The 13889-nt window shown below is 43.5% G+C and overlaps 1 protein-coding gene across 1 annotated transcript in view; it reads right to left on the reverse strand.

Moving 5' to 3' along the window:
* LOC139391013 (A disintegrin and metalloproteinase with thrombospondin motifs 2-like) overlaps positions 1–13889 on the reverse strand; it is a 200727-nt gene that overhangs the window by 17897 nt on the left and 168941 nt on the right. The window contains exons 6-7 of the mRNA XM_071138476.1: positions 6140–6296; positions 185–290 (exon numbers count right to left, since the gene is read on the reverse strand). Of these exons, the coding sequence (XP_070994577.1) occupies positions 185–290; positions 6140–6296 (263 nt within the window). The remainder of the gene's footprint in view (positions 1–184; positions 291–6139; positions 6297–13889) is intronic.

Below are 13889 nucleotides of genomic sequence, written 5' to 3' on the forward strand. Positions count from 1 at the left end.
GTGTGTGTGTGTGTGTGTGTGTGTGTGTGTGTGTGTGTGTGTGTGTGTGTATTTATGTGCATTTGAGTGTGTGTGAGTGTTTGTGTGTGAGTATGAGTGTGTGAGTGTGCCTGTCTGTGATTAAGTGTGTGTGTTTGAGTGTGTGTGTGTGTATGTGTGTGTGTTTGAGTGTGTGTGTACTCACACATGTCCCGTCTCGTGTGCTACCACAAAGGCAGAAGAGAAGCCATCCTCATGGTTCAGAGTACAGCTCCTCACTGGGTGACACATCCCTGTTACTGGAGCATAACCTGAAGAAAGGAGACAGGAGGGAGAGAAGAGGAAGGGAGAGAGCAGTGAGAGGGAGGGATGGAGGGAGAGAGGAAGGAAGAGGAAGGAAGAGAGGAGGGAGGGAGGAGAGGCAGGAAGAGAAGAGGAGGAGGGAGAGAGTAAGGAAGAGAGGAGGGAGGGAGGAGAGGCAGGAAGAGAGGAGGAGGAGGGAGAGAGGAAGTAAGAGAGGAGGGAGGGAGGAAGGAAGAGAGGAGGGAGGAAGGAAGAGAGGAGGGGGGAGGAGAGGCAGGAAGAGAGGAAGAGGAGGGAGAGAGGAAGGAAGAGAGGAGGGAGGAGAGGCAGGAAGAGAGGAGGAGGGAGTAAGGAAGGAAGAGAGGAGGGAGGGAGGAGAGGCAGGAAGAGAGGAGGAGGGAGAGAGACAGGAAGAGAGGAGGGCGGGAGGAGAGGCAGGAAGAGAGGAGGAGGAGGGAGAGAGGAAGGAAGAGAGGAGTGAGGGAGGAGAGGCAGGAAGAGAGGAGGAGGGAGAGAGGAAGGAAGAGAGTATAGGGAGGAGAGGAAGGAAGAGAGGAGGAGGAGGGAGAGAGGAAGGAAGAGAGGAGGGAGGGAGGGGAGGCAGGAAGAGAGGAGGAGGAGGGAGAGAGGAAGGAAGAGGAGGGAGGGAGGGAGGATAGGCAGGAAGAGAGGAGGAGGAGAGAGAGAGGAAGGAAGAGAGGAGGGAGGGAGGAGAGTCAGGAAGAGAGGAGGGAGAGAGGAAAGAAGAGAGGAGGGAGGGAGGAAGGAAGAGAGGAGGAGGGAGGGAGGGAGGGAGGAAGGAAGAGAGTAGGGGGAGGAGAGGCAGGAAGAAAGGAGGAGGAGGGAGAGAGGAAGGAAGAGAGGAGGGAGGGAGGAGAGGCAGGAAGAGAGGAGGAGGAGGGAGTAAGGAAGGAAGAGAGGAGGGAGGGAGGAGAGGCAGGAAGAGAGGAGGAGGAGGGAGAGAGGAAGGGAGAGAGGAGGGAGGGAGGAGAGTCAGGAAGAGAGGAGGGAGAGAGGAAAGAAGAGAGGAGGGAGGGAGGAAGGAAGAGAGGAGGAGGGAGGGAGGGAGGGAGGAAGGAAGAGAGTAGGGGGAGGAGAGGCAGGAAGAAAGGAGGAGGAGGGAGAGAGGAAGGAAGAGAGGAGGGAGGGAGGAGAGGCAGGAAGAGAGGAGGAGGAGGGAGTAAGGAAGGAAGAGAGGAGGGAGGGAGGAGAGGCAGGAAGAGAGGAAGAGGAGGGAGAGAGGAAGGAAGAGAGGAGGGAGGGAGGAGAGGCAGGAAGAGAGGAGGAGGAGGGAGAGAGGAAGGAAGAGAGGAGGGAGGGAGGAGAGGCAGGAAGAGAGGAGGAGGGAGAGAGGAAGGAAGAGAGTAGGGAGGGAGGAGAGGCAGGAAGAGAGGAGGAGGGAGATAGGAATGAAGAGAGTATGGGGAGGAGAGGAAGGAAGAGAGGAGGAGGAGGGAGAGAGGAAGGAAGTGAGGAGGGAGGGAGGAGAGGCAGGAAGAGAGGAGGGAGGGAGGGAGGAGAGGCAGGAAGAGAAGAGGAGGAGAGAGAGAGGAAGGAAGAGAGGAGGGAGGGAGGAGAGGCAGGAAGAGAGGAGGAGGAGGGAGAGAGGAAGGAAGAGAGTAGGGAGGGAGGAGAGGCAGGAAGAGAGGGGTAGGAGGGAGAGAGGAAGGAAGAGAGGAGGGAGGGAGGAGAGGCAGGAAGAGAGGGGTAGGAGGGAGAGAGGAAGGAAGAGAGTAGGGAGGGAAGAGAGGGTTAGGAGGGAGAGAGGAAGGAAGCGAGTAGGGAGGGAGGAGAGGCAGGAAGAGAGGGGTAGGAGGGAGAGAGGAAGGAAGAGAGTAGGGAGGGAGGAGAGGCAGGAATTAGTATATAACACATACTATATGCTATTAGTTCATTTTAGTATACCGTAATTTTAGTATATCCTTTTGGTTGAGGGTACTAGCTCTTCGCCTGTCTACCGGGAGTTGATGCTGTTGCTATGCAACTTCTTGCTAGCTTGTTAGCATAACAAATTACTAGACTTTGGGTGTGTTTGTAAATTCAATCTGGAGTGCCAGAGTGTGCTCAGGGCGTTCGTGTATTCAGGGCGTTGTCAGATTGTCATTTATAAATTGAGAGCGTACACAGGACGCTGTGGCCGAGGAGTAGGGTTGATCCGAGTGTTCAGACCTCTCCACTCCAGTCATTGGCTTCTTCCAGACACAAATGAGAGAAGACCTACCTCTGACTAGTTAGCTGGTTAGGCAGTTTTCATGTTAACCAGAGCGTTAGTGACTATGCTGTTGGCAACAATTGAATTACCTGTTTCTGCCAACGTTTACTGGCACCGGCCACATTCAATGGGTGTTGAGTGTTCGCAAATTCATCAGTTATTCTGAGCTCAGCCTCTGTCAGTCAGGCGAGAGCGCTTTGAAATCGGAGTAGATTTAGAGTTTACGAACGGACCCGAACGAACGACTACACCATTTTGCTAAACTCTGAATGACGTGAATAATCAACCCAATTCACATTGGATAGTTAGTTAGATAGCATAAAGTAAATATACTGGCAAGTTTGATGTAACCAACTAATGTTCCAATAGGTAGCAAAAAAGAGAGCGGTACATACTGCTGTAATGATATGCTATGCGCTTCGTAAGGACAGTGTAGTTATCAAATTGTCAGCCAACATAACTTTTTTGAAAAGTCATTACATTATTACATTACTCAAAATGTTCTTAACATTTGTCATAATTAGTTAAAGCAACACATTGTTATATCTGATCTCGCCGCATATTTTCCGCCATTTTCTTCAAATCTGAGAACGTTGTAAAGCCACGCCCATTTTCTGAAGAATTGCATTACGTAAATAGTGTCCATTCCTTGTAAACTTCGTATTTTGGCGAATGTAGTACGACATCCGCAAACTTTTGGCTTACTAACTCTATCCATACTTTGACTAATAAGCATACTACACTACTCAGTTTACGTCACAAATAGTATGGTTAGTGCGGATAGTATGTAGCATTGTGAATTACAATAAATTCAACTTTGACCTACTCACACCAAACAGGAACCTCTCAGAAGCTAGAGCTCAGTGACCTGACTGTGTCTCTTGTACAGCTCTCAGAGAATGCCCTGTCACTGTCTCTTATGGATTTGTTCTCTCTAGTGGCTAGCAGGTCTGTGGCTGTAGTCTCTCTCTGTTCTCGCTAGCAGGTCTGTGGCTGTAGTCTCTCTCTGTTTTACCTAGAAGGTCTGTGGCTGTAGTCTCTCTGTTTTACCTAGCAGGTCTGTGGCTCTAGTCTGTCTCTGTTCTCACTAGCAGGTCTGTGACTGTAGTCTCTCTCTGTTCTCACTAGCAGGTCTGTGACTGTAGTCTCTGTTCTGTTCTCACTAGCAGGTCTGTGGCAGTAGTCTCTGTTCTGTTCTCACTAGCAGGTCTGTGACTGTAGAGTCTGTTCTGTTCCCACTAGCAGGTCTGTGGCTGTAGTCTCTTCTGTTCTCACTAGCAGGTCTGTGACTGTAGTCTCTGTTATGTTCTCACTAGCAGGTCTGTGACTGTAGAGTCTGTTCTGTTCCCACTAGCAGGTCTGTGGCTGTAGTCTCTTCTGTTATCACTAGCAGGTCTGTGACTGTAGAGTCTGTTCTGTTCTCACTAGCAGGTCTGTGGCTGTAGTCTCTGTTCTGTTCTCACTAGCAGGTCTGTGACTGTAGTCTCTCTGCTCTGTTCTCACTAGCAGGTCTGTGACTGTAGTCTCTGTTCTGTTCTCACTAGCAGGTCTGTGACTGTAGTCTCTGTTCTGTTCTCACTAGCAGGTCTGTGGCTGTAGTCTCTGTTCTGTTGTCACTAGCAGGTCTGTGACTGTAGTCTCTGTTCTGTTCTCACTAGCAGGTATGTGTCTGTAGTCTCTGTTCTGTTCACACTAGCAGGTCTGTGACTGTAGTCTCTGTTCTGTTCTCACTAGCAGGTATGTGTCTGTAGTCTCTGTTCTGTTCACACTAGCAGGTCTGTGACTGTAGTCTCTGTTCTGTTCACACTAGCAGGTCTGTGACTGTACTCTCTGTTCTGTTCTCACTAGCAGGTCTGTGACTGTAGTCTCTCTGCTCTGTTCTCACTAGCAGGTCTGTGACTTTAATGTCTGTTCTGTTCTCACTAGCAGGTCTGTGGCTGTAGTCTCTGTTCTGTTCTCACTAGCAGGTCTGTGACTGTAGTCGCTGTTCTGTTCTCACTAGCAGGTCTGTGACTGTAGTCTCTCTGCTCTGTTCCCACTAGCAGGTCTGTGACTGTAGTCGCTGTTCTGTTCTCACTAGCAGGTCTGTGACTGTAGTCGCTGTTCTGTTCTCACTAGCAGGTCTGTGACTGTAGTCTCTCTGCTCTGTTCTCACTAGCAGGTCTGTGACTGTAGTCTCTGTTCTGTTCTCACTAGCAGGTCTGTGACTGTAGTCTCTGTTCTGTTCTCACTAGCAGGTCTGTGGCTGTAGTCTCTGTTCTGTTGTCACTAGCAGGTCTGTGACTGTAGTCTCTGTTCTGTTCTCACTAGCAGGTATGTGTCTGTAGTCTCTGTTCTGTTCACACTAGCAGGTCTGTGACTGTAGTCTCTGTTCTGTTCTCACTAGCAGGTATGTGTCTGTAGTCTCTGTTCTGTTCACACTAGCAGGTCTGTGACTGTAGTCTCTGTTCTGTTCACACTAGCAGGTCTGTGACTGTACTCTCTGTTCTGTTCTCACTAGCAGGTCTGTGACTGTAGTCTCTCTGCTCTGTTCTCACTAGCAGGTCTGTGACTTTAATGTCTGTTCTGTTCTCACTAGCAGGTCTGTGGCTGTAGTCTCTGTTCTGTTCTCACTAGCAGGTCTGTGACTGTAGTCGCTGTTCTGTTCTCACTAGCAGGTCTGTGACTGTAGTCTCTCTGCTCTGTTCCCACTAGCAGGTCTGTGACTGTAGTCGCTGTTCTGTTCTCACTAGCAGGTCTGTGACTGTAGTCGCTGTTCTGTTCTCACTAGCAGGTCTGTGACTGTAGTCTCTGTTCTGTTCTCACTAGCAGGTCTGTGACTGTAGTCGCTGTTCTGTTCTCACTAGCAGGTCTGTGACTGTAGTCTCTGTTCTGTTCTCACTAGCAGGTCTGTGGCTGTAGTGTCTGCTCTGTTCCCACTAGCAGGTCTGTGACTGTAGTGTCTGCTCTGTTCTCACTAGCAGGTCTGTGACTGTAGTCTCTGTTCTGTTCTCACTAGCAGGTATGTGACTGTAGTCTCTGTTCTGTTCTCACTAGCAGGTCTGTGACTGTAGTCTCTGTTCTGTTCTCACTAGCAGGTCTGTGACTGTAGTCTCTGTTCTGCTCTGTTCTGTTCTCACTAGCAGGTCTGTGACTTTAGTCTCTGTTCTGTCCCACTAGCAGGTCTGGGACTGGAGTCTCTCTGCTCTGTTCTCACTACAAGGTCTGTGACTGTAGTCTCTCTGCTCTGTTCTCACTAGCAGGTCTGTGGCTGTAGTGTCTGCTCTGTTCTCACTAGCAGGTCTGTGACTTTAATGTCTGTTCTGTTCTCACTAGTAGGTCTGTGGCTGTAGTCTCTGTTCTGTTCTCACTAGCAGGTCTGTGGCTGTAGTGTCTGTTCTGTTCTCACTAGCAGGTCTGTGGCTGTAGTGTCTGTTCTGTTCTCACTAGCAGGTCTGTGGCTGTAGTGTATTGATTTTCTCTCCAGCCCAAAGCTGAAGCCAAGGGCAGCTTTAGAGCTAGCTAACTCCCCTGAGACATGCTGCTAGCCTGCTCTCACTCTGTCTGTACTAAACACCACTAAACCAAACACAACAACACAACAGAGTACAACTGGGTGGTGTGTGCATGTCTGTATGTATGTACGTGTATGTGTGTGTTTATTACCCTGCATGCCAGTAGGCCCAAACTCCTGTCGTGTGAGGAAGATAGCGTGGTCGTGGTACTCTGCATCTCCTGTCTCCTGTTTCTGCTGCAGGAAGGCCCAGCGACACACATTCTCCAGACTCTGAGACGGGTTCCCCAACTCTATCAGACTCATAGACTAGAGAGAGAGGGAGAGTAGAGAGAGAGGGAGAGTAGAGAGAGAGAGAGAGTAGAGAGCAATAGAGAGCGAGAGAGAGGGGGAGATGGGGAGGGGGAGAGAGAAAGAGGGGGATAGAGAAAGAGAGAGGGGGAGACGGGAGAGAGCGAGATGGGGGAGAGAGCGAGACGGGAGAGAGAGAGAGGGAAAAGGAAAAAACATTGTCGCAGATGTTCAGACAGACATTCATGTGTCTCTTCAATCAGGCTCGCTCAGTGACAAGAGCTTCTCAAGCATCCTATTATTCCTGCTATGACCAGTCGGTGGCAGTGCTGCAGTGGCAGTCAGCCACAGGGTGGTCCTGGTGCCAAGCTAAGCTAATATACCTTGGGAGTTATGGGGGTACATATATGCTTGCCTAAAACCACAAACATTTAAAGACATATTCTCCTACTGCACATACACCGAGTCACCTTTCTAACATAAATGTTTTGACTTTGTGAAATCCAAACAAAAACATGTACACAATGGTTACATTTTCCCAGAATAATACATACACCCACATATAGACCCTTCACACTCTCTCTCCTTCACCTCTCCTAATCTTTCTTACTGTGTCAGCCACTCCTTTGTATTCTATCTCTCCTTCTATTTTCAACATGCACACGGTTCAGTTCACTCTCTCTGTGCTGCAGTGAAGACACAGTATGACCGCTTCTTTGCTCACATGATGGAGTATGAAGTGTACACCGTACACTAATATACCTATGTGAGTGTGTGTTTGTTTGTGTGTTTGTGTATGTGTTCAGGGTCATTTGGCCAATCTGCAGGCTGCCTGTGTGCACTGCTCCGTTGCCACAGTAATTGGGGGTGATGGACAGCCGGAGATCTGGCCTGAGCTGCATGAGGATAGGGGCGGGGCCATGAGAGACGGTCTATGAGTGCGTCTGTTTGTGTGTGAGTGTGTGTGTGCATGCCAGTGTGTGTTTGTGTGCTTGTGAGTGTGTATGTCTGTACTCTGAAGAATTCCATTGGGACAAGACAGCGAGAGGAGAAGGAAGAGGGTAGTGAATCTGGAGTGGTAGGGGCCAAGTTGAAAAGTCAAAATAGGCTATATCGTAAAAATGTAGGAAAACAAAAATGAGCTTTTTGGTCTTCATTTAAGGTTAGGGTTAGACATAAGGTTAGGAGTGTGGTTAAAGTTAGGGTTAAGGTTAGGTTTAAAATCAGATTTGAAAAAGATAAATAGTAGGACTTCTGTCTTTGCAGCTTGGCCAGAGAGTGTCAACTGAAGGATGATGTGATAGATGATGTGATATAAAGGAATAAAGATGATATAGGGGAAAATAGATGATGTGACATAGAGGAATATAGATGATGTGACATAGAGGAATATAGATGATGTGACATAGAGGAATATAGATGATGTGACATAGAGGAATATAGATGATGTGATATAGAGGAATATAGATGATGTGATATAGAGGAATATAGATGATGTGATATAGAGGAATATAGATGATGTGAAATGAAGGTAAAGGAATATAGATGATGTGATATAAAGGAATGAAGATGATGTGATGTAGAGGAATATAGATGATGTGATATAGAGGAATATAGATGATGTGATATAAAGGAATATAGATGATGTCATATAAAGGAATGAAGATGATGTGATATAAAGGAATGAAGAGGATGTGATGTAGAGGAATATAGATGATGTGATATAGAGGAATATAGTTGATGTGATATAGAGGAATATAGATGATGTGATATAGAGGAATATAGATGATGTGATATAAAGGAATATAGATTATGTGATATAGAGGAATATAGATGATGTGAAATGGAGGTAAAGGAATATAGATGATGTGATGTAGAGGAATATAGATGATGTGATATAGAGGAATATAGATGATGTGATATAGAGGAATATAGATGATGTGATATAGAGGAATATAGTTGATGTGATGTAGAGGATTATAGATGATGTGATATAAAGGAATATAGATGATGTGATATAGAGGAATATAGATGATGTGAAATGGAGGTAAAGGAATATAGATGATGTGATGTAGAGGATTATAGATGATGTGATGTAGAGGATTATAGATGATGTGATGTAGAGGAATATAGATGATGTAATATAGAGGAATATAGATGATGTGATATGGAGGTAAAGGAATATAGATGATGTGATATAGAGGAATATAGATGATATGATATAAAGGAGTGAATATTATGTGATATAAAGGAATGAAGATGATGTGATGTAGAGGAATATTAATGATGTGATGTAGAGGCATATACAGTGCCTTGCGAAAGTATTCAGCCCCCTTGAACTTTGTGACCTTTTGCCACATTTCAGGCTTCAAACATAAAGATATAAAACTGTATTTTTGTTTGAAGAATCAACAACAAGTGGGACACAATCATGAAGTGGAACGACATTTATTGGATATTTCAAACTTTTTTAACAAATCAAAAACGGAAATTATTCAGCCCCTTTACTTTCAGTGCAGCAAACTCTCTCCAGAAGTTCAGTGAGGATCTCTGAATGATCCAACGTTGACCTAAATGACTAATGATGATAAATACAATCCACCTGTGTGTAATCAAGTCTCCGTATAAACGCACCTGCACTGTGATAGTCTCAGAGGTCCGTTAAAAGCGCAGAGAGCATCATGAAGAACAAGGAACACACCAGGCAGGTCCGAGATACTGTTGTGAAGAAGTTTAAAGCCGGATTTGGATACAAAAAGATTTCCCAAGCTTTAAACATCCCAAGGAGCACTGTGCAAGAGATAATATTGAAATGGAAGGAGTATCAGACCACTGCAAATCTACCAAGACCTGGCCGTCCCTCTAAACTTTCAGCTCATACAAGGAGAAGACTGATCAGAGATGCAGCCAAGAGGCCCGTGATCACTCTGGATGAACTGCAGAGATCTACAGCTGAGGTGGGAGACTCTGTCCATAGGACAACAATCAGTCGTATATTGCACAAATCTGGCCTTTATGGAAGAGTGGCAAGAAGAAAGCCATTTCTTAAAGATATCCATAAAAAGTGTCGTTTAAAGTTTGCCACAAGCCACCTGGGAGACACACCAAACATGTGGAAGAAGGTGCTCTGGTCAGATGAAACCAAAATTGAACTTTTTGGCAACAATGCAAAACGTTATGTTTGGCGTAAAAGCAACACAGCTGAACACACCATCCCCACTGTCAAACATGGTGGTGGCAGCATCATGGTTTGGGCCTGCTTTTCTTCAGCAGGGACAGGGAAGATGGTTAAAATTGATGGGAAGATGGATGGAGCCAAATACAGGACCATTCTGGAAGAAAACCTGATGGAGTCTGCAAAAGACCTGAGACTGGGACGGAGATTTGTCTTCCAACAAGACAATGATCCAAAACATAAAGCAAAATCTACAATGGAATGGTTCAAAAATAAACATATCCAGGTGTTAGAATGGCCAAGTCAAAGTCCAGACCTGAATCCAATCGAGAATCTGTGGAAAGAACTGAAAACTGCTGTTCACAAATGCTCTCCATCCAACCTCACTGAGCTCGAGCTGTTTTGCAAGGAGGAATGGGAAAAAATTTCAGTCTCTCGATGTGCAAAACTGATAGAGACATACCCCAAGCGACTTACAGCTGTAATCGCAGCAAAAGGTGGCGCTACAAAGTATTAACTTAAGAGGGCTGAATAATTTTGCACGCCCAATTTTTCAGTTTTTGATTTGTTAAAAAAGTTTGAAATATCCAATAAATGTCGTTCCACTTCATGATTGTGTCCCACTTGTTGTTGATTCTTCACAAAAAAATACAGTTTTATATCTTTATGTTTGAAGCCTGAAATGTGGCAAAAGGTCGCAAAGTTCAAGGGGGCCGAATACTTTTGCAAGGCACTGTAGATGATGTGATATGGAGGTAAAGGAATATAGATGATGTTATATAGAGGTAAAGGAATACAGATGATGTGACATAAAGGAATATAGATGATGTGATATAGAGGAAAGTAGATGATGTGAAATAAAGGAGTGAAGATTATGTGATATAAAGGAATGAAGATGATGTGATGTAGAGGAATATAGATGATGTGATGTAGAGGCATATAGATGATGTGATTTAGAGGAATATAGATGATGTGATATAGAGGAATATAGATGATGTGATATAGAGGAATATAGATGATGTGATATAGAGGCATATAGATGATGTGATTTAGAGGAATATAGATGATGTGATTTAGAGGAATATAGATGATGTGATATAGAGGAATATAGATGATGTGATTTAGAGGAATATAGATGATGTGATATAGAGGAATATAGATGATGTGATATAGAGGAATATAGATGATGTGATATAGAGGAATATAGATGATGTGATATAGAGGAATATAGATGATGTGATTTAGAGGAATATAGATGATGTGATGTAGAGGAATATAGATGATGTGATATAGAGGAATATAGATGATGTGATATGGAGGTAAAGAAATATAGATGATGTGATACAGAGGTAAAGGAATATATATGATGTGATATGGAGGTAAAGGAATATAGATGATGTGATACAGAGGTAAAGGAAAATAGATGATGTGATAAAAAGGAATATAGATGATGTGATAAAAAGGAAAATAGATGATGTGATAAAAAGGAATATAGATGATGTGATATAAAGGAATATAGATGATGTGATATAAAGGAATACAGATGATGTGATATAAAGGAATATAGATGATGTGATATAAAGGGATATACAGTGGGGAGAACAAGTACTTGATACACTGCCGATTTTGCAGGTTTTCCTACTTACAAAGCATGTAGAGTTCTGTAATTTTTTATCAGAGGTACACTTCAACTGTGAGAGACAGAATCTAAAACAAAAATCCAGAAAATCACATCGTATGATTTTTAAGTAATTAATTAGCATTTTATTGCATGACATAAGTATTTGATCACCTACCAACCAGTAAGAATTCCGTCTCTCACAGACCTGTTAGTTTTTCTTTAAGAATCCCTCCTGTTCTCCACTCATTACCTGTATTAACTGAACCTGTTTAAAGTCGTTACCTATATAAAAGACACCTGTCCACACACTCAATCAAACAGACTACAACCTCTCCACAATGGCCAAGACCAGAGAGCTGTGTAAGGATATCAGGGATACAATTGTAGACCTGCACAAGGCTGGGATAGGCAACAGGACAATAGGCAAGCAGCTTGGTGAGAAGGCAACAACTGTTAGCGCAATTATTAGAAAATGGAAGAAGTTCAAGATGACGGTCAATCACCCTCGGTCTGGGGCTCCATACAAGATCTCACCTCGTGGGGCATCAATGATCATGAGGAAGGTGAGGGATCAGCCCAGAAATACACGGCAGGACCTGGTCAATGACCTGAAGAGAGCTGGGACCACAGTCTCAAAGAAAACCATTAGTAACACACTACGCTGTCATGGATTAAAATCCTGCAGCGCACGCAAGGTCCCCCTGCTCAAGCCAGCGCATGTCCAGGCCCGTCTGAAGTTTGCCAATGACCATCTGGATGATCCAGAGGAGGAATGGGAGAAGGTCATGTGGTCTGATGAGACAAAAATTGAGCTTTTTGGTCTAAACTCCACTTGCCGTGTTTGGAGGAAGAAGAAGGATGATTACAACCCCAAGAACACCATCCCAACCGTGAAGCATGGAGGTGGATACATCATTCTTTGGGGATGCTTTTCTGCAAAGGGGACAGGACGACTGCACCGTATTGAGGGGAGGATGGATGGGGCCATGTATCGCAAGATCTTGGCCAACAACCTCCTTCCCTCAGTGAGAGCATTGAAGATGGGTCGTGGCTGGGTCTTCCAGCATGACAACGACCCTTAAACACACAGCCAGGGAACTAAGGAATGGCTCCGTAAGAAGCATCTCAAGGTCCTGGAGAGGCTTAGCCTCTAACATCCCCGAAACCTGAAGGATCTGGAGGTCTGTATGGAGGAGTGGGCCAAAATCCCTGCTGCAGTGTGTGCAAACCTGGTCAAGAACTACAGGAAACGTATGATCTCTGTAATTGAAAACAAACGTTTCTGTACCAAATATTAAGTTCTGCTTTTCTGATGTATCAAATACTTATGTCATGCAATAAAATGCTAATGAATTACTTAAAAATCATACAATGTGATTTTCTGGATTTTTGTTTTAGATTCCATCTCTCACAGTTGAAGTGTACCTATGATAAACATTACAGAACTCTACATGCCTTGTAAGTAGGAAAACCTGCAAAATTAGCAGTGTATCAAATACTTGTTCTCCAGACTGTAGATTATGTTATATAGAGGTAAAGGAATATAGATGATGTGACATAAAGGAATATAGATGATGTGATATAGAGGAATATAGATGATGTTATATAGAGGTAAAGGAAAATAGACGATGTGATATAGAGGAAAATAGATGATGTGATTTAAATGAATATAGATGTTGTGATATAGAGGTAATGGAATATAGATGATGTGATTTAGAGGGAAAGGAATATAGATGATGTGGTATGGAGGTAAAGGAATATAGATGATATGATATGGAGGTAAAGGAATATAGATGATATAAAGGAATATAGATGATGTGATTTAAAGGAATATAGATGATGTGATATGGAGGTAAAGGAATATAGATGATGTGATACAGAGGTAAAGGCATATAGATGATGTGATATGGAGGTAAAGGAATATAGATGATATAAAGGAATATAGATGATGTGATTTAAAGGAATATAGATGATGTGATATGAAGGTAAAGGAATATAGATGATGTGATATAGGGGTAAAGGAATATAGATGATATAAAGGAATATAGATGATGTGATTTAAAGGAATATAGATGATGTGAGGTAAAGGAATATAGATGATGTGATACAGAGGTAAAGGCATATAGATGATGTGATATAGGGGTAAAGGAATATAGATGATATAAAGGAATATAGATGATGTGATATGGAGGTAAAGGAATATAGATGATGTGATGTAAAGGAATATAGATGATGTGAGGTAAAGGAATATAGATGATGTGATACAGAGGTAAAGGCATATAGATGATGTGATATAGGGGTAAAGGAATATAGATGATATAAAGGAATATAGATGATGTGATATGGAGGTAAAGGAATATAGATGATGTGAGGTAAAGGAATATAGATGATGTGAGGTAAAGGAATATAGATGATGTGATACAGAGGGAAAGGAATATAGATGATGTGATACAGAGGGAAAGGAATATAGATGATGTGATATGGAGGTAAAGGAATATAGATGATGTGAGGTAAAGGAATATAGATGATGTGAGGTAAAGGAATATAGATGATGTGATACAGAGGGAAAGGAATATAGATGATGTGATACAGAGGGAAAGGAATATAGATGATGTGGTATGGAGGTAAAGGAATATAGATGATATGATATGGAGGTAAAGGAATATAGATGATATAAAGGAATATAGATGATGTGATTTAAAGGAATATAGATGATGTGAGGTAAAGGAATATAGATATGATTTAAAGGAATATAGATGATGTGAGGTTAAGGAATATAGATGATGTGAGGTTAAGGAATATAGATATGATTTAA

The sequence above is a fragment of the Oncorhynchus clarkii genome, chromosome 31 (assembly GCF_045791955.1).
Source record: "Oncorhynchus clarkii lewisi isolate Uvic-CL-2024 chromosome 31, UVic_Ocla_1.0, whole genome shotgun sequence".
Taxonomy (NCBI): Eukaryota; Metazoa; Chordata; class Actinopteri; order Salmoniformes; family Salmonidae; genus Oncorhynchus; species Oncorhynchus clarkii.